This window comes from Sinocyclocheilus anshuiensis, unplaced genomic scaffold (genome assembly GCF_001515605.1).
Source record: "Sinocyclocheilus anshuiensis isolate Anshui unplaced genomic scaffold, SAMN03320099.WGS_v1.1 scaffold407, whole genome shotgun sequence".
NCBI lineage: Eukaryota > Metazoa > Chordata > Actinopteri > Cypriniformes > Cyprinidae > Sinocyclocheilus > Sinocyclocheilus anshuiensis.
In genome coordinates this window covers 2,028,133-2,049,257 of record NW_015552593.1, presented here as the reverse complement: position 1 = coordinate 2,049,257, position 21,125 = coordinate 2,028,133, and the positions used below count along the sequence as shown (strand labels likewise).

Below are 21,125 nucleotides of genomic sequence, written 5' to 3'. Positions count from 1 at the left end.
GAGCGCTAGTTAATATATATATATATATATATATATATATATATATATATATGCCAACTGCAGCATATTTTGTGCATATTGACCAAAAGTATACATAGTTTTGGTAGTATTATCACTCCACACACACACACACACACACACAAAACCTCAAATCATCAAACCTACATTAAATATTATTAGTTTGATGAGTAGCCATTTAATATGCAAGTAAGATACGGTACAGCAGGGCAATGTAAAATTTTACATTTGAGGTTTTGATCACCCATTTGGGACTTATTTTGCAATTATGACTTGTTGTATTTTCTCTACTTATTTATTAATTTTTAAGGCCATGAAAACACTTTGTCGCTTTGACTTTTTACATTTAAAGTTTACAAATGAAGGCATTTTCTGTTATTTTGGATCATCAGTAGGATATTAAAAGTTTTGTAATCGCTACCATACGATTGTGTTAAAATTTCAAAGCGGTGACACAGTGAGACCGTTTAATGGGATAGCTTTGAGATTACAAGATTACATGTCAAGCGCTTGCCATTTGCCTGTTTTAGAGAAGACTGCACTTGGTCGACCACATCAATTCAGATGACACAGCACTCGCTGTATCCTCTCAAACAATGATAGTAAAGAGAGCTAAGCACCAGCGCACCAGACTATTTACTTAATTAGGGTGATCAGTCTTATCTGAAGTGTATCAGAGGGAAGTAATGAAGGATTGATTTAATACATAACTCACTCCAGCTCGCCTTGAGCCTGACTCGAGGGCTGTACAGAGCTGTTTGAACCAGGATTAGCCTTTCTGTCAGCAGAGAAGACCTTTGCCTTCTAGTTATCAATAACCTTGCTAGTATAGCCTGATCTACCACTTTATTCATTATTGGCAGGAAATTTATGATGGATTAGCTGTCAGGAATATTGTTTGGCAAGAGATCTGATATTTAATGAGTATTTTGCAGGTTTAGAGGTTAATTAATTCCTGTAGTTTTGAAAAAAGAAATCTTGTTAAATTACTTTGGATTAAAAGATCCCTACATGGAAGTGGGAAGGTATTAAGAGAGAATTCCTATTGTCTGCCTCTGAAACAAATCTGCACTCTGAATGATCAAATAATCATCCATGTTGCCGAGTGAAAAGTTGAAAAGGGAGCTGAGAAAAACAACTTTGTATGGAGATGCTATTTGATATGATTAGATAATGTGATGATAGTGTCATCTAACCTAGATTGTTTTCCGGCAGATATGGATGGATCTCCTGTGTTCATTCTTGGAACGGTTCTCTACAAGACTCTTGGTCTTATGCTGCCTGCTCCTCGGTAAGACTCTCCAGTCATTTAGATGAAATATTACAAAGATATCATAATGATATTATAGAGGAGCGATTCCCAACCAAGGATACTTGTACCCTAGGGACTACTTACGTAAGAAGGTTTCTACTTGGAAAGATTTTGATGTATTAAACCTGTAAAATAGAAAAATGACTTGATTAAAATAACTTATCAGGAGTAATTTTATCAAAGTTTCCTTTTAGAAAAAGAAAATCAAGTAATGTGTGCAATGTGTGTAATGTGTGCAAGTTTATGAATTTATGACACCCATAGAATATATTTGTTACTTTGTGAGTCCGATTTGTTTTCCACTATCAATTATTTATTTTTATTTAAGTGACTAAAAATTAACACTAAAAATGGGTACATTTTTGAAATGATATGATATTTTAAAATATATTTTACTTATGGAAGAAAAACTACTTATGGTCGTTCCGCTTTTGAATTTGCTGCCCCAACTGACTGGAATGTACTACAAAAGTTATTGAAACTAGAGACAAAAATTCCAGTATGTGCATTTACAAAAAATTACTAGTAAGTGCTCTAAGGTTTTAACTGAGATTTGATTCTTTTTTATGTGCTTTATGCATTGTAATATATGTTTGTATGTTTCACATGAGATATTAATTCTCCTGCCAGGCTGTTATTGAAAATAAGAACTTGTTCTTAATTAACTTACCTGGTTAAATAAAGGTCAAATAAAAATAAAAGTACTATTTAATATATTTTTAAATCAGAAAATTGCCTGTGCAAAAAAAAAAAAAGTGGTTTAAACTTCACTGTTAATGACTTTATAAGGGTTTTCATAAATTGGATGCAGCAAATATGCAAGACTGATGGGGATTAAAATGTAAAAAAAAAAATCAATAATTGAAACTTTCATGCTGATTTGTTGATATTTGTCCTTTTTCATTTTTATGTATTCTTGTCATATATATGTAGTCATAAACATTTACATTTAAAGTTTTAAACAAATTTTTTTTCTGTATTTTTTAGCATAGGAATTATGCTGCATTCATGTTGGAATTACTGTAATTCCGATTTTCAAACAATCATTACAAGTTTTATCTTAGAAAGCTAAGATTTCTCTATTTTTTTACTGTATGATATCATTTAACAAAAATGACAGCAGCCTCAACAGTTAAAGGTATTTCGGTTTATATTATATCCTGTTACATGGTGCTCTTTCTTTGATTTTAACTAATATAGTGATAGATTGTGCTGGATGGCTTGATTTGGCGTCATGGATGTTGCCATAGAAACGAATAATTTCTGTGTCTGAGGATGTGAACTACTCAAAGTAGAATCTCTGAGTTATCATCTCGTAATTTCTGCAGTTTCACAATGACATAATTGCAGCATTATTCCAAGCCTCACAGGTCAGGTGCAGTCATTGTTTATTATGGTGCTAATAAGGAATTTGTCCTTGTATGAAGCTCAGTTATGTGACTAATGTGTTAAAGCCCAGTGACAAATACTGTAAACGCAAAAAACACAATCATTTGTTTTTAAGGAAGCTGTTTCTTCAAATTCCTTGTGATTTTCCTCTAGTCCTAAATACAGAAGCTGGTACAACAAACTACAGTGATTTCACTCCCAGCCTAAATGTCAGAGTGAAAATTCTTGGTTATTCTCAGAGTCCATCTTGAAGCTCGGGATCAAAACCTTCTGTTCCATTTGAGGACTTCTACTCAAACCTCCAGAGACACACAGGACAGAACAGACCTTTCCTGGTGTGGCTCTGAGCTGTCAGTCAAACCTCAGCAAACCTGAGTATGATTCCTCCGTGGAATTCCCACTGACAGGGAGAGAGTTCATGGAAGAACAGAGAAAAAGGGCGGTCCTCTGTTCTTGAGCTCTGATGGATTCACTGAAGCCAGTAGGGAGATGGAGATCATTACAAACAGTAGACTATAACAGAAGAAAAGTGTTACAAAGAAACAAGCAAACAAAAACAATGCAACATAGCAGAGGGATTTGTAAAGACAGATCATGTTGTTGAACATTTAATCACAAGACAAAATAGTCTGTTGATCATACTATGAGAATCATCAGTGTATAAACTCCATGGATCCTTGTTTTTAGTGTGAATAGTTACAAGAAATTTGTTTGTTTTTTTATTATTATTTTGGAAAAATGTATATTAGGATTTTTATCCTTATGTGGAAATTTATACCAGAACGTCCAAACTGTTTCTTTTTTCTTCTTCATATAATGAAAATAATTAGTCACTATGGCTTTCAGATACACTGAGAAAATAAATTGGTGTAGAAACAATTTTCACCCAGAAATTGCTAATAAATGTATACATCTGTAAAACATACTCCAGTAATCTTCAAATAATCAGTTTTATTTACAGCTCAGAACAATAATGGGTTACACTTTACTTGAAGGGGTGTGCATAAGACTGACATGACACCTTCATAATCATGACATGACACATGTCATGAATATGAAGGTTTTTTATGCATGTTTGTTATGGGCTATGGTTAGGGGTAAGGGTAGGGGTAGGGGTAGGTTAGGGTTAGGTCAAATAATGTCATATTTGCATTAAAAATGACATAACTGAGCGAATGACACTTAATGACAGTTGTCATAAACGCATAAAACCTCCTTCATACTCATGACATGTGTCATGTCATGATTATGAAGGTGTCATGTCAGTCTTATGCACACCCCTTCAAGTAAAGTGTTACCCAATAATGTTTACAGTGGAAGATTTTCAATTAATTAAATTTTCAGTCATTTGTATACCTTCAATATACTGGAATATAGTGTGCAAATGTAGTTATATGGACCACTTTAATATAATACCTTTATGGTGCTGTTTATCTTTTGGAGCTTCACAGCCCCTGGTCACCATTTACTTTCATTATATGTGTGTTCTTTTGTGTTCTAGAGGGTTGTAGCTAGACCCTTTTTACTGGGGCACAAGCCCCAGTAAAATACTATAGCTCAGTAAAATGTTACAGATAAATTATGTGTCAGATTGACGTATACCAACCTGAGAATCATTTTCTCTGATAATATTTCATGTGTGTTAAATCAAATTTGATCAAGTATGTCAGCTGTTTAAAATCCGAACTCAAACAGCTTTGTAAAAAGGTCTGAAATTGTTGACGATTCAGTTTGATTCATTCGTACAGTTTACTCGTGAACTGAATTGTTTGCAGTGTTTTTTTTTCACAATGCAATAATAACAAAATAATAAGACAGAAAACAAAAAGAGCACTGAGTGAATATTTACCTACAGTCCATTGTAGGAAACAAAACTGTCTTCTACAACAATGGCAATGCAGATCTTTTTTTGCACATGCAGCTTGTGAACGGCTTGTAAAAGACTGTATATCCATTTATATCCAAAACAGTATTTAAAAGGATAATATCAAAATATGGGCTCACCTTTTTTTGATAGTGGGCCTGTGCCCCAATACTGATGAAACGCTAGAAATGTCCCTGGTGTTCCATGATGACATGATAGAGTACATAATTACAGAATTAAAATTTTTTGATAAGCTTCCCCTTTAAGAGTCTTGTGTTATTTCATGCCTTTCAGGCTGTGTGGACATTCATGACACCATGCAGCACCACTTCTGCTTGATTAAATCAAACCAAGAGGCTGGCTAACCATGCACGGATAATGTCTTTGATCCAATCTGTACATTTATTTTGAAAGGAATAATTTTTGCCTTTAGGCTGATCTACTTACAGACAAAGACAAATTTATTTTCCATGGCAACGTCTTCTCAATTCATATGCATTCTGAATACCATAATCAAAAATAAAAAGAGTGTGACAGACTGTAAAATAATGTGAGGAGTATATGTCTCAGATAGCATCTTTGTCATTGCTTTTAGAAAATCTTTTTTCACTGCAGACTTTTGAGAAGCTACTTGTTGGGCATCCATTTTCTGCCTTTGCTTCTTTTTAAATGGACCATGAAATTATGCCCTAAACAGTTCAATTTGACAAATGGTATACAAGGAAAAAAGTTAGAGGAGGAGGAAGCATGCAAGGAGAGAGATGTTGAGTGTACTTGAATCTTAATATCAAAATGATTTTGCACCCCTGTTGCATTAGATATGAGCACTTGAATGTTTAAAATGTATGCATAGCCAACCAATATTGGTTTTAATCATGAAATTAAAATAAAAATAAAGTACATAAAAGTACTTGGAGTAACTTTTTGGGTCTAGTGATGACAAATGACTACTTTTCATCTCTATGGGATCGTTTTACCCAGAGGCGATCATTTCGAGTTAATCAAAAACTAAACCGATTTCAATTTGTCAATGTATTGTTTAATATATTATGTTTAATATATTATAACTTTGTCCATCTTTAGAGTTGGATCTTGAATGATATTTAATTTATTTATAGTCTAATGATTTCACCCTCTAAAAAAGTAGTCAAGCATATCATCATTTCTGGCCTCTGCTAACAGAAAATATCTCATCTGAAGTGAAATACCAAAAATCACGTCCTCACACCGATTTTCTAAACTGAGTTCAACCTGGAAAGACAGTTCTGTGCTAAATGAGCCATTTCCATTATAATGTGCAGAATGGGGAGTTTAAACAAAAATCAATGCTGATGTTAATGGAAGTATTGCAATGAATGACATTAGCATTTCTCATTCAAGCATGAACTGACTGTTGTGTGTGGTTTGATCTAACCCACAGGAATAACACTGCTGTGAACTCGAAAGTGATTGCTGTGACTGTCCGACCAGAACCCAGGGTTACAGAAGCCCAGCTGGAGATTGAGTTAGCTCATCTAGCTAATGTAAGCACCAGTCAGATCTCAACACACTTCACAAAAACAATCCACAGAGGCTAATTAATGCTGACATGGAGGTCACATATATTTTAAAACCTCCTAGTTTTGGACTCTTTTACTGTTTCATTGGTCTGTTGGTTTAAGGAGCATATGCCATTTATTTTACACAAGGGAAGGAATCTACAGCCTTTATGTCCCAAAGATCCTCCATTTATGGAATATCATCAAAATCGTTTTAATAAGTCAGGTGGAAAATGACCTGCACCTTATGTGGATTGTTTTTTGTTTTTTTTTATTATTATTATAAAAATTACAAATACTTTTATTTATTTATTTATTTATAGTGCAAAAAAAACTAATTGTGCAAAAAAAAATAGTTCTTTTTTCCCTTATAGAAGTAAACATTTGTGGAAATCGTGGTTTGTTCTCTTTAACACATATTCACAGAATAATCTATTATTTGCATCATATGCATCATAACCAATCGATCTACTATAGAAAGCAGCAATGGTATACACTAACATAGCATAAAAATAATGTTGAAATTATATATATATATATATATATATACACACACACACACACACAAGGTTCTGCAGCAAATGATCTGTTCTGCATTAATACAAATACTTCCCATTTAATTGTGTAATTGATGTAAAAAGCAATGAAACATATGGCCTTTTAAACAGAGACTAGAAGAAGAATCTGGGTGTATGTGAGCTGGATTCGGAAAGAAATTTGGTCTTCTGTTCCTCTTTGAATTACTACAGCCAATCAAAGGGAGCTCTACAATCCCTGTGTCATTTGTTTCAGGCCCATTAATCAACAGACAAATAGCAGTAATTAGTCCAATAATTAATTTGCCATCACCAGTTATTTCTCTCCTCATTGTGTCATCAAGATATGGCCCAGATGATTACAATGGGAGCTCTTTTTTCTCCACATGGCTTTTTTCCCTTTTCCTGTTTATCTTTTAAATATTGTGACTTATGCTTTGAGATATTGGCTATCGTAGTGAAAATCTCATTTTATTTGCATGTACTGTGATATGTCTAATCATTGTGTTGCGTGTCCAATCACAGTATGTGTTTGTTTTCTTGCAGGGAACAATGAATCCGTTCTGTGCACTGTGGGACAGCTCTATTATGTAAGTGAAAGTCAGTTTTATGTGTCCAAGATTGTGTTCTGATTTGTGAAAATGAGCCTTTAATATAATAACTTAATGGCAAATAATAAATTGTGGTGCTTGTTGAAATATCCAGCCATTGTATCCATGGAAACGTGTTTCCACTGCCATCGAGGTGAAACAGTGGTTGACATTAGCAGTAATATTGATTGTGTTATTCTCAGAGAATACATTTGATAGAAAAATATTTTTGAACACTTGTGGTGCTGTCAGACTCCTCTTATCTTTTCACTCTAAAGTAAACATGAAATCAGAACTGACCCGGTTTATTTTATTAATGCCTGTCATTGGTCTTATTAAACATAATTCAAGAAAAAAAAAAGGTGTTTGTAATCTTGAATCAAATTGATATAACTTGTTTCTAATGCTAAGCAATAAAACTAAAACTGTTGATATTTCTCACTATTTTTCAGCGCTTTTCAATGTAATAATATATCTTAACATTTAACATTTATTGATTTTTTTTTTCATAGAATGTACCGTTCCACCTAGAATTGTGGCTATTATGAAATTTTATTTGATGTTGATTATGGGAAAACTGACCTTGTATTATTGAGAAATACACAAAGTTACTCTGGAAGCATAAGTATCCAGATGTTATTCTGAGGAAACTGTCTCTCAGAATAGATCAAGGACCAGTTTACCTTAACACAACCTTTAGCTTCTACAGGAAACAGAACTGCAGTGTGAGATTGTCACTTCCACCAGTGCCCTTTAAGAGACTGTCACTAAAGAATGAGTAAAAGATGAAACGGTCAAATCCCCAACCACCACAAGGCATTACAGCCGGCCCAGCCGCGATCATTTTTATAGCTGGAGAAAATTATATGAGGGGTAATATTATGATGCTATAAACCTTATTTTCCCACTTTTTGAAGTGCTTTTCGAAGAAGTACTGTATATACACTACCATTCAGAAGTTTAGTTTTTTATTTAAAGAAATTATTTAGTAAGGATACATTAAGTTGATCAAAAGTTACAGTAAATGTTGCAAATGATTTATATTTCAAATAAATTCTGTACTTTTGACCTTTGTATTCATTAAATTATCCTAAAAAAAAAAAAGTCACGGTTTCCACAAAAAGGTTAAGCACTGTTTTCAATATTGATAGTAATAAGAAATGTTTCCTTAGCAGCAAATCAGCATATTAGAATGATTTCTGAAAGATTATGTGACACTGAAGAGTAACGAGTAATTTTACTCTATTTTTGATCAAATAAATGCAGCTTTGGTGAGTATAAGAGACTTCTTTCAAAAATATATTAAAAACAATCTTACTGACCTCTTGGATGGTAGTGTACCTGTTGAACCAAATAAACTAATTTGATACATGACACAGGAAGTAGAAACAGTGGTGGCCCAATATTTAATACTTTGTTCTTGAGATTTTGCCATTCTGAAGTGGTTTTCTTATTTAAAGTGACATACAGTACATTTTCTACATGGAAGATCCCCTAAGGCATAGTTGTGATGGTTCATGGATCGATTCTTACTAGCATTAAACCTAAAATCTTTGGGCTCAGGTCTTTAACCGCTAAATTACTATGACCAGAGCAGCTTCTCTGGCAGTATCATCTCTTTGTCTAGAACAAATGTCGTGTGATGGATTTTGTGGTGGATCTAATATTCTCTATTGTCACTCGTGATTCTGACTATAGCTCGTAGACCCTCTTTAGAGACATTTCGTCTTGTCTTTGCTTTTCATCTGGTCCATTTGGATTTGGCAGCCTTTTCTCCTTTGTTCCCTTAGCGTGCAATTAATAAAGCACGTATTTCTTTTGGCCAGGCTGTGCAGAGACAGGTTCTGTTGAAGGGATGTTTTCTAGAAATGGGAGTCAGGTTTGGCCACACAGAGATGTCTGTAGTGCTAACAAGTTTTATTTAAATTAGTAATTAGTACTGTGTGTACCATGTCGTGCTGTTATTTTTCCTTTGTCATTTTCATGTAGAATTATTACATATTTTATTTCCATACAAGATTCTTTCTTAGTGTTCAGTGGCTGTCAAGTTTAGAAAAGCATTAAAGAAATACCATAAAAGTAATTATGATCTGAGTAGTTTAAGGTATAGTTCACCCCAAAAATGAAAATTTGTCATCATTTACATTTACATTTACATTTACATTTACCTGAACCTGAACCTCATTTACATGCCCTCATTTTGTTCTTTGTACCACGGACTACTTGTTGCCTTACTTTTATTTTATTTTATTTTATTTTATTTTATTTTATTTTATTTTATTTTATTTTATTTTATTTTATTTTATTTTATTTTATTTTATTTTATTTTATTTTATTTTATTTTATTTTATTTTATTTTATTTTATTTTATTTTATTTTATTTTATTTTATTTTATTTTATTTTATTTTATTTTATTTTATTTTATTTTATTTTATTTTATTTTATTTTATTTTATTTTATTTTATTTTATTTTATTTTATTTTATTTTATTTTATTTTATTTTATTTTATTTTAAACTTGCCTTTATTTTATTTTATTTTTTGAATTGTTTTTTGCCCATGCAATTAAAGTAAAAAAAATAATAATAATAAAAAAAAAATCATGCAGGTTTGGAACAACATAAGAATAAAAGATGATAGAATTTTCAGTTTCTGGTGAACTAACCCTTTAACATGTTTACCGTGTTGATTTGTGTTGTTTTGTTATGATGTTTCTCAGTAATTATATGATATCTGTATAATCCCAGTCATTTAATTATTTACTTATTTAGTCCTGTCTGGCCCATGCTGTAAATTGAAAATGGCTTCTATTTAATCTTAATCATCTTCAAATATGAAAATTACACGGTGCTTCTGAGGCAGTATGAGCCAGACCTCTGTGCGGTGACCGATAAGAACGCAGAGAAATCGTATTTATCAAATTCAATTTTCATTGAATGAAGGGCCACCCGAGTCTGCCCCTTTGAGTGTAATTTGAGCCACTGGAATGGATTTTAGCCCTGTGGTATTATTATATGCGGCTTATAAAGAGGGAGGGGTCTCTGCCCCGAAACGCTCAGGAATATAAACAGGCTTCATATTTGCTATTAAAAGAGTGCCGTTCTTATTAGACTCAAATAATGTGGATTTCATGCCTGTTCGTGATAAATTTAAATAAATTTGCTGTTGAGTTTAGTCTCTAATCTGTTTGCATGATTATTTATATGGACTCATGTTCGTTAATAAATTTGTTCGTTAGCGTGTTTACTCTTTGCACAAAATCAAAATTGGCCTGTGCAAGCAAACAATTACAGAACACAAATGCACAACTCTATCATCTCTCACTAGCATGATTGGGCATATTTTGAGGTGCGATTTTAATTAGCCCCAAGAGATTTTCTCAAACAACGAGGGAAAACAGCTGTTGATTTCGATGACATTCATATCATAACTCTGTGCGTCTCTTCTTGGAAGTCATTATGTATACGCTAGTGTATACAAGCTCAGTGTAAATGAGAAATCTCATGTTTTAACCTCTGACATAAAAACTAATTCACATAAAAAAATATAATATTCTCATTATTTACTCACACTCTTGTTGTTCTAAACCTTGTATGACTTGTGATAGTCTCATTTCCATACATTTAAAATGTCTAGGAACCTGTCATGCTTCCACAGAAGCACCAAGAAAGCATAACAAAAAGTCCTGAAGTCATACAATAGCTTTATTTTGGAAACATGTATTTTAAAAATTAGCTGAAAATTTACTCACCCTTAGGCCATACAAATTGTAGATGAGTTTCATGGGAGCAGATTTGGATAAATTTAGCATTACATCACGTTCGCCAATGGATCCTCTGCAGTGAATGGGTGCCGTCAGAATGAGAGTTCAAACAGCTGATAAAAACATCACAATAATCGGTATAGAGTACCTGGATTTGTTTCTTACAAACACATAGATTTTCACTTTACAAGATGTTAATTGATGGACTGGAGTCATGTGGATTATTATGTTTTTAGCAGCTGTTTGGACTCTCATTCTGACGGCACCCATTCACTGCATAGGATCCACTGAGCAAGTGATGTAATGCTAAATTTCTCCAAATCTATTTTGATGAAGAAACAAACTCATCTACATCTTGAATGGCCTAAGCATGAGTAAATTTTAATTTTTGGTGAATTATTCCTATATAAATATATTACATTTCTAGTTTCTAGATCTCATAGGCATGTTTATGAGAGATGCTTGGATTCATAAACAAACTGAATCTTTCAAATGGATTATTTCAGTTCAGTCCCATTTACAGTATTGGTCTGAATTATTTGGTCATGAATCAGACTGATCTAATTCTTGATTTTGACTCAGTGAATCAATTATCCGGTTGCTATGGTTAATAGCTAACTGGAGAGGAAGATTATCAGTGTATAATGACTTAAATTTTGTTTTGTTCTTCACAGAAAGGAATAATATGACTTCTGAAAACTTGAAATACAGCACAATTTTTTAAGAACCATTTTTGCTTCTGCATCCTTTTGACACTTGAAAGCTTTAGTTCCCCTTTCATTGTAATGGAAAACAGGGCTGGCGTAGTCTATTGTATTTATTTTTTGCATTTCAAGGAAGCAAGAAAGTCATACAAGTTTGGAAAAACATGAGGTTGGAGGACAAAGTGAGGTTAAACTTTGTCTAGACTGGATTTCTTATTCATGTAGACTTGAATGCCAGTTGTTGATTGCCATTAACACTGTATTTGTGAGGAAAAACAATGAAGCTTGTTCATTTTGCAAGAAAGTAGTAGGTGCACAGAGGCACTGTTTTACAAAAAACAATTATGGTAATGAGTAACAGGAAAAGAAAATGGAGGAAAATGTGTTGTGAATACCTGAAGCCACCATTACAATCCTGTTTGCTTGTAAGCTTTGTTCACTTAAATGGCTTACATTATCCTAAACATGGCTTCAGGATAGCATTTGTATATAATCAGATTCAAAGTATTTCTTCCCCATCCCAGCACAACTGATGAGCGGTTTCTCCGAAGCTATCGGGAAGGTGTGGTATATACCCCAGCACTGTGAAAATGATAAGTTACCTTGATTTAAAAGCAGAATCTTTCTCTCTAAGGCCAAATGTTGCTTAACTCTGCATCGGTCATGCAGATTCTCGCTTGAATACTTACAACTCTATCAATTTTTGCATATATGAAAAAGCACAGGAGGGCCACACTTGGCATGAATCTCCATTTTTTTTTTCTTCATAAAATATTCAGAAGGGATAGAGGTGATGGTTGGAACAGCAAAGGTCTTGTATTGGTTTGCCATTACAGCTCTTTTACTAAGAGTAGCCTTATGTGCCTTTTTCCATATTCAAATCTACTTTTCTTATTCATTCATTCATTCATTTATTCCATAGGTAGCAGAATTCTTGGCCTTGACTTTCCAGCAAAAACATACAAAATACAGAATCACAGAATCTGTATAAATTTTGATGACCTTATGTGGCATTAACAGTCTGTATTGGTTTATGGGTAACTGACTTGCAAGTGACAAGTACTCAATATAACACATTTAAATCAGTATATTTTTTATAATTAGTATGACCATTTATGACCTTATATTAATTGAGTACATGGAATATTTGTTCTTTAAAAAATCAATTTGTCACATAACAGGGCCATTACATTTAAAATTAAGTAGTGATGTTTGAAAATGGATGTAGAAATGTGGAAAAATTGTTCTGTTTTTATGTATCCTAAAATTTAATTAAAAAAGTTTCATACATTTATGGATCATTTGTTTCATGCATTTATGGAATAATTACTGTACCTTCAAAAGAAGTGCCTTTTTTCTCTTTTTTTGTTCTATCTGTTCACATCTTGAAGAAAATTGACATCAGGAGGAATTATTAAAAAGTAACAACATGTTTAGTGCTATGCAACAGATTATTGCATGATTTCAATGTACAGTATATGCTATGAGGCTGTTTGTTGACAAATTTGTTTTATGCATTTTTATAAAATATAATTTTCTTGATGTTGGAATCAAGGACTAAAGATGTGTGGTTGATGAGCATTTTGTGCTATATTTTGTCAGGTGTACAGTGCTACTACTTTTTTTTTATACGACATTGAATTAGGTCTACGCTGAGTTGCATTATGAAAGTGCCTTTAAAGTATTATTGTTAGACTCAAGGCTTATGTATAAAATGAACAGTCCAAAAATAACTGCAAAGCAGACATGAATAGACCACTGATTGCAACGTTCCAGCAGTTCAAAGCACACAGCTTCCTATATTAAGTGCATTACTGCCAGTAACCTGGCATCCAAACAGTGCAATTGATATGAAATATAAAGTGTATATTGAATAATCTTAAGAGTAAGACAAATCCTCAAATGTCAGAATTGTACTCAAATCTGATTACAGTGTCATTCTGCTAGCCTAAATGTAGTGATTCAGTACCATGGACAGCGCCACATCTCAGCTATTAAAAATCATTAGTATCTTCTCATAAAATTGCCTAGAAACCAAGCCTATCTTGAGCCTAGCGTAATTCATACACCCACAGACTCCTCCACAGACTGTGTGTCTTTCAAATTCCTCCCAGACCGGAAAAGCTAAGTGAGTAACAAGAGAACAGATGCAACTAAACGGAAAATAAATTGCCTTCTCCCTGGTAGAAAATATATCAAACTTCCATAAATAATCCATGCAAACTGGAACTACCAAAGTAACGTTTTGTTTTGATAGTTTTGATAAGGTAATGTTGCTTCTTTAATGCCATACAGTCAATGATCAGATGAATTGACTGCATATTGAGTGCATCAAATCAGATTGTTTTGCTGACACAGTAACCCACAGCAATCTATTGCACAACGTCCTAATAAACACCTGGAGTCAGTCGCTATCGGCTTGCTGTCGATGCGGTTAGACCGGACAGGGCCGCACTCCGTCTTCCATGAGTGAATCAATCCAGCCTGATTTATGTTGTACACATATCTACGTAGAGCTAAATATGATCCAAAACCAAGAGTCATTTGCTATGCATGAAATGCTTTTGGATCATTACAGTTCATTAGTTAATGTACATTCAGGTACTTAGAATTGTCATGCATTTTCATATATGAATAGGCTATATATGAAATCTATGCTATTATATAATGCATGCCACTCTCTTTAAATGAAAGTTATTATGCATGTTATCCACGCATATAAAAAAGTGTGAGTTTTAAAGCTTAATTAAACCTTGAAAAGAGAGCAATTGCTGCGGTTTAATTATGGAGATCCTCATAGCCTTCCTCAGGGAAAAGTTACTAAGGATGTCATGTCATACAGCATCCGGAAAAGGGCTGTATTTGTTATGCATCTTTTGGAGGAACTATAATTAAGTGTTGCTTTTATAGGCTATTACAGTGATTGTATTCAACTGGTTAATTATAATACTTCATAGCTGTTGACTAACTGATTTTGTTATACCAGAGGTTTGATATGAATATTTTACACAAGATAAACAATGTTATCAAACATTAATCAGTTACGCTGAGTAAATACAAACCTGGATGATGTTTATCAGCTTATTTAATTATTTTAGCCTTAAATAATTTATTATCCAGCTAAGTTAAGTAAGATCTATCAGCCTGATCTTTAGATGTTAACCACTGCAATATCAGCCGAGATGTGTAAGCATTAATAAATAGGTGAGGTGTCTATTCTATCATTTTGCTAGCCAGAGAAGGAGAAATTGGCTGCTACCATCCAGCCCGTTTTCACGGGGTGGTTAACGTTTAAGCTCCGTTTTCCCCTGCCGTTTATGTCTCGGGAAAAGCATATTGTGAAATCAAATGCTATAAAATTGGATAAACTTAAGATATTCACGAATAAATGCCGAAATCAGGATGAACGAACACGAAACGGGGACTATTTCTGAGGCATCTCCCCCCCTCCGCTGCTGTAGTGAGAAGCAGGAGGCAAGAGAGTATCAATCTGATGCCGTCCGCCGTTTCTAGGCTGAATTTTTCCCTCAGGAAAGCGTCCAAAAGGCGCTAATTAGAAGAGCGAGTGGAAATACATATCGATAGAGAACGATAAGAGAAAGCTGAAGCAAAGCGAGAGGAGAAGCGTCAAAGGAATCGCAGGTTTGTGGTGTGAGTGTATCTGTGAGTAGCGAGTCGTTCAGCACCACAGAGCCTCAGCGCTTCAGTCGCACTCAGTACGAGCTGCACTAAAATGCGTTGCGTTTACTTTCTGCCGCTCAAGTAAGAAGTGAAGTGGATGAGATGAGAGCGCAGTGATGAGGATTTAGAGTGACGGATTCACAGAGAAAAGGCTTGTTAAAGCGATTTAATCTTGTCTGTGTTGTGTAGGAACGATTCTTGGGGCAGCTGGAGCTCTAAAGGATGCAGAACTGTGCTCACCGATGCATCCCACACCAAATGCTTATGTGATCGGGTATCTACCTTCGCCATTTTGGCTCAACAACCCAGAGAATTAGTAAGTATTGGAATTGTCCTCTGCGGGGGATCTCGAGAGATGCTGTATTGATTAAAATGTGGGTTGTAATCAGATGGATGTTTAATAATTTATTTTAATTATGTCATGTTTGATTATGATAGAAATCTACCTGTGCAAAGCTTGTGTGTGTGTGTGTGAGAGAGAGAGAGAGAGAGAGAGAGAGAGCTCACAATCTCCTGTTTAAGTTATTGCCATTAAATATTTATTTAAATAAAAGTAAAAAGTAATACTGACCATCATAATCTCCATTTTACCTTTCCTATATGTTGCTCAAAGCATTTGCACATGCTCACATTTGTATATGTTCACATTTGAGATGCAGGAGCATCAGCTCTGGCCTCTTCAATTTCAGTATTCAATTTGCTACTTACATTAATAAAATACTTCTTAGCGGTGAGGTATTATGCAGATATACCAGGATTGTGCATACAAATTATGGCTTTCATATTATGTAATAATGGCTTCCTCCTCTATTACAGTTCACTATCTTAGATTAATGTATAATATTAATCTTTCTTTTGCCTTTGCTATATATTGCTTGAAGCATTTATATATGCTTTACCATCAGCCATCAGCTGTGGTCTCTTTACTAGTGGATTCAGTAGACAGCAAAACATGGCTGTTTTACCCTACAGAGTAAGAGGCAGCCATTTTTTCTCTGCCCATGTGACCAGTCAGTGAATAAATGGCTCCCGTGTGAAAATGATGGTGTTGTCTGCGTCTCAGTGATGCAGCAGGGGCAAAGTTTGATAACTCCTATCATTGCAATGCACAGCTGATATGTCACAATGACTTGTGACTCCTGGGAACTGGATTGAGGGGGGTTGTCAGACGGAATTCTGGGGGAAAAGGCATAAATACATGGACTGGATGTGCATTGTGAGGGCTTAGTTGAGGCCTGTGCAACTAATACAAGCAACAATTTAAAATGATAGGTAGCCATATGTATTCTGATGAAATACGAATTCTAAATAGTGTTCAAAATGATGGTCAACATCCATTGATTCCCCCACAGTAATTTAAACAACAGAACAAGAGACATTATAAGCACTGGAACAGTCCAGTCATATAAAAATGTATATGAAAAATTGTAACGCTCAGTATGTCCTCAAAAGTTAAAACTTAGTTGGACCCAATTACATTCTTGTAACTGTAGGCCCGCCCTACAGTTAAAAGACCCAATCACCTTTTTCATAGAAGCATTGCTTCTTTGTTCACTCTTGAGTGTGCATTAATAATACCATTATTTTTCATGATGAATTTATGGCAGCATTGTTATCATATTTTATTTTTTAATTAGAATATAACATTAACATTCAGTTTTGGAGATTTCCATGTTTTCCAATTCAAGAAGCTGTTCTTGCATGTCTGGAAATACCTGCCCAGGGCATTACAAAGATGATCTCTGAATAGTCTGACTTGCTTTAAAAGAGATTATGTATTTGAGTTAATTGTGCTATGTGGCACCGACCTGTTGATAATAAGCACTGTGCATTTGAATGGAGACTAAATACATTTTATTCATGTGAAGGGGAGATTGAATGGGGGGGAAATGAATTACAGACCAAAAAAAAAAAAAGAAGCTTGTCCTTTAATCCTCTAAATTTGGGCAGTATAAATGGCCTTGCTGCAATAAGCAATTATCCTGTAATGTGCTTTATTACCAGGCACTGAAATGGGCTTTTATTAGTGGTACAAGGGTTTGAAAATCGCTCACTGAAGCTCTTGCGTGCCATTCACAGGCTATGGAGTACTCAGGGGTTCCATCTGTGACACTAATAGTAGGCTGTGGTCTTTCCTGCCTGGCCTTGATCACTCTGTCCGTGGTGTATGCTGTTCTATGGAGGTAAGTGCATAGACGTACAAGAGATATTACAAATAATGCACTTTGCACTTTTGGAGGAATGCAGCTTTAATGAACAATTTGTTTTTAGGTACATCAGGTCGGAGAGATCAATCATTCTGATCAATTTCTGCCTTTCAATCATCTGCTCCAACATCCTGATCCTAGTTGGACAGACACAGACACATAATGCGGTAAATCTTTAAATTTTATCTCCAATGTGTTTTACTCAAATAATGCCAGATTAGATTGAAATGTCGATATAGGCCACCAAGCATTAATGGATGTTGATTTGTATTTGAACAAAATGTCCACTCTGGATTCTCATATATTTATTTCTCGGCTTGCGTGTGGGCTGATTTTGCAAGCTTGTCTTGAATGCCAGACAGCTTCTCTGCACTAATATTATGCCGATCTAGACGTTTCAGGGTTTATAATGCAAATGAAATGCTGCTTTTACTTAGAACTGGTGGAGATCTCTCTGTCTGCTGTTTGTATATCATACCACCCCACCAGATTGTTTTAATTCCTCTATTTTGAGGCATTGTGGCTCACTTAAATTCAAGCTGGCTGCCCTAATTTTCTCGCAAGTGACCTACCTACATATCCAGATGTTCGAGTCTTTGTGTAGTGAGCTACATATTCTGTTATATGCTATATTGTTGTGTTTGTATGAACAAATTGCATTCTTTTCTTGTGGTAAGCAATTTATGTACTGTAAATATTTTTATATGGTTATATTTTCATACTCACATGCTGATTAGACACTGGTTTGTGCAAAGAAACAGTTTAGGTTCTACTGTTCCAGTTAACTTCTGGCTAATGAATTGCTTGTTGTAGATCAATTTAAAATGAACCTAAATGAGCCGGTTGCTTATTTTTAAAGGCATGGATGTATTTAGAAGATTTTTATTTGATCTAAAGAAGCGCAATTTGTTATATGATTGCATTTGGATTGTATTCATTATTGTTCATTTGAACTATGTCAGACAAAATAGTTTCTTCCGTGCATTCTCACTATTGTTTATCAGTATACTAGATTATATATGAGTCTTAAATTAGTACTCCACAAGCCACAGAAGTTATTTTTAGCGAATGAGTACATTGCTCTGTGTCCAATGCCAAGGAGAAATGATGATGATGCCTCTATGTTCTGAGCCGCTAAATACATTAGCCAGAATTCAGCTGGCCGCATTCTGAATTATACAATGAAAATGCAACATGGACAGACACAGGTCCGAGACACAAAAGATTGTGTCTATATAAACCACATATAGAAGATTTGCATGTATTTCCTAAAACAAGAGACAAAACACCAAAAATGCACTTTTGAATTATTGACATTGTTACATGCGGCAGTTCCGTTGTTTTAATGTCAAAATCCCAACTATCCTAACCTCTTTCCAAGTAATCAGCTTCCCTAAAGACTAAACAGTCTTTCATCATCAATAGGGTTGGGTATCGAAAACCGGTTCCAAATTTCCAAGAACCGGGTATTCGATAAGACGCGTGCATTGTGATTCTGCTTAACGATTCCTGCGTTCGCATTTTAATGTGATTAAAAACGATTTAAGTGCAGGAACGGAAAGAAATTGCGCCCTGTTTGCGTGCAGCGCACACGAAGCGCAAGCACGAGCACAGAGAACAGAGGTCGCGGTGCGGGTTCCCGGTTTGTGTCCGTTCTCGAACCGTTCCGTGTATTTCCACTGTTGAAAAGGTTGTTCCGGGCTGAAACTGACTTCTTTCATATTTGTCGACCAATATGCAGAAAACTACGTCAGTATATCATCATAAACACAGCCGTTTTTGTCTTACGTGAACGTAAACCGATGAGAAAGAAAACACAAATGTACAGTATTTTTAGATCTGTGTGCATTCGGTGTTAAAGCGACAGCAGCCTAATAAACGCGCTGCCTGTCATTAATGTTAATCAAAGAACAAAAGAAAATCATTCACTGATCTTGACTGAATATATTTAATAACTTTAATTGATTAATCTATATTTTATTTATGAAAAGAAAACTATGCAGTGTTTTTAAACTTTTAATTACAGTTTCTGTACCTGAAATTGTGTTCAGTTGTATTTATTTATGATATTGCTAATTGATTTGTAGGGATGCTCTGATCCGCCTTTTTCGCCTCCAATACCGATTCCGATACCTAGGGTTCAGTATTGGCCGATACAATGTTTGACTTATTTTTTTTTTTATATTGGATTTTTTATCTTATTGGAATCGAAACTAGCAATCGATAAGAATCGGAATCGATAAGCAGAATCGGAATCGGAATCGATAAAATTCAAACAATACCTAACCCTAATCATCAAACAGGTTTTTTGGTTGAGCGAAGATGCTGTTCAGTTAGGGAAGCAGGGATTGAGCATTGTCTGTTTGATGCATTGCATTATTTGCAAGAGTTTAAATAAAATTGATCCTGTATATGATGAGGATCAGTAGATATGCATCACAGTAAACTTGAAGCAAAAGTCCTTTAGTGTTCACAGTCCAAATGGTTCAGTTATATAACAGTCTCTCTGCAATATCTGGAGCCCACATGAATCTGAACATTTGGTGCCATTGTGAATGGAACATCTAAAGTTCAGGATCCAGGTAGGGTAAAAGCATTTTAAAGCTCTTTACATGTCTGCAATTAGTTTTAAAAAAGGACTAAATGGGCTCCCAGCTAAAATGCTGAAAATGATTTTTCCAGCTCACAGTGAGGAGATGGTGTATATAAGTCATTCAAGATGTAATTATAAGATGCAGATCCTGATCAGTGGATGCTAGAGTCAAATTTTCTCACATTCACCATTTCAAATTCGACATCAGAGATAATTGGATATGGGAAATTGCAGAACTTCGGAAGAACAAAGATTAATTATTCAATCTCACGCTTACAAACGACGCTCATTTGCCCTCGTTTGAGTAAACAAGATAAAAGAGGTTGATTTCTCACTGCTTACAAGCTTGTCAGGACTACTAGCACAGCTGGTAGTTTTTGGTTATCGGAGGAGGGTTTACACAGAGTGGAACGTTATTCCTACGCTGCCCACACAGATAGGGCTTCTGAGTGAGTCAACGCCTTTGCGGGAATAGCACATTACTCAGTCACACAGTCAGACATTTCAGTACAGGCAGCATAAGGCATGAGCTTTTTCCAATTCTTATTCTAACGAGTGTTCTGGGATGGAAGGAAGTGAATTCCCAAGGTTAAATCAAATTAATTTCCTGTTACAGTAAATGGATCAAAAGATGACATTGACTGTAGCTCCGATTGACTGGCGTTCCTCTTACTGCACCTTGAGGGTGTATGGGTTATAAAAGCATGCATTTAGGACAAACATAAAGGCTTTAATTAAACTGTTTATTGGCTCTATAAAACATTTTAAAAGGCCAATGTTTTCTCTTTTTTATAGTAATGTTTCTGGAAATTATTCGAATGATTTATTATTTAATTAAAAAACACGATTAAATACTTCCAAGGAACAAAAATAAGCATTGCTATTTAAAAAACAAAACAAAACAAAACAAAACAAGAAAGAATATATATA

The 21,125-nt window shown here is 34.6% G+C and overlaps 1 protein-coding gene across 4 annotated transcripts in view; it reads left to right on the top strand.

Annotated features, from left to right (window-relative positions):
• Window positions 1-21,125, top strand: part of adgrb3 (adhesion G protein-coupled receptor B3) — a 184,554-nt gene that overhangs the window by 130,223 nt on the left and 33,206 nt on the right. For all 4 annotated transcript variants that reach the window (XM_016456522.1, XM_016456525.1, XM_016456523.1 and 1 more), the window contains 6 exons: window positions 1,234-1,309; window positions 6,004-6,106; window positions 7,204-7,247; window positions 15,585-15,711; window positions 17,475-17,578; window positions 17,667-17,769. In XM_016456522.1, coding sequence (XP_016312008.1) covers window positions 1,234-1,309; window positions 6,004-6,106; window positions 7,204-7,247; window positions 15,585-15,711; window positions 17,475-17,578; window positions 17,667-17,769 — 557 coding nt within the window. The remainder of the gene's footprint in view (window positions 1-1,233; window positions 1,310-6,003; window positions 6,107-7,203; window positions 7,248-15,584; window positions 15,712-17,474; window positions 17,579-17,666; window positions 17,770-21,125) is intronic.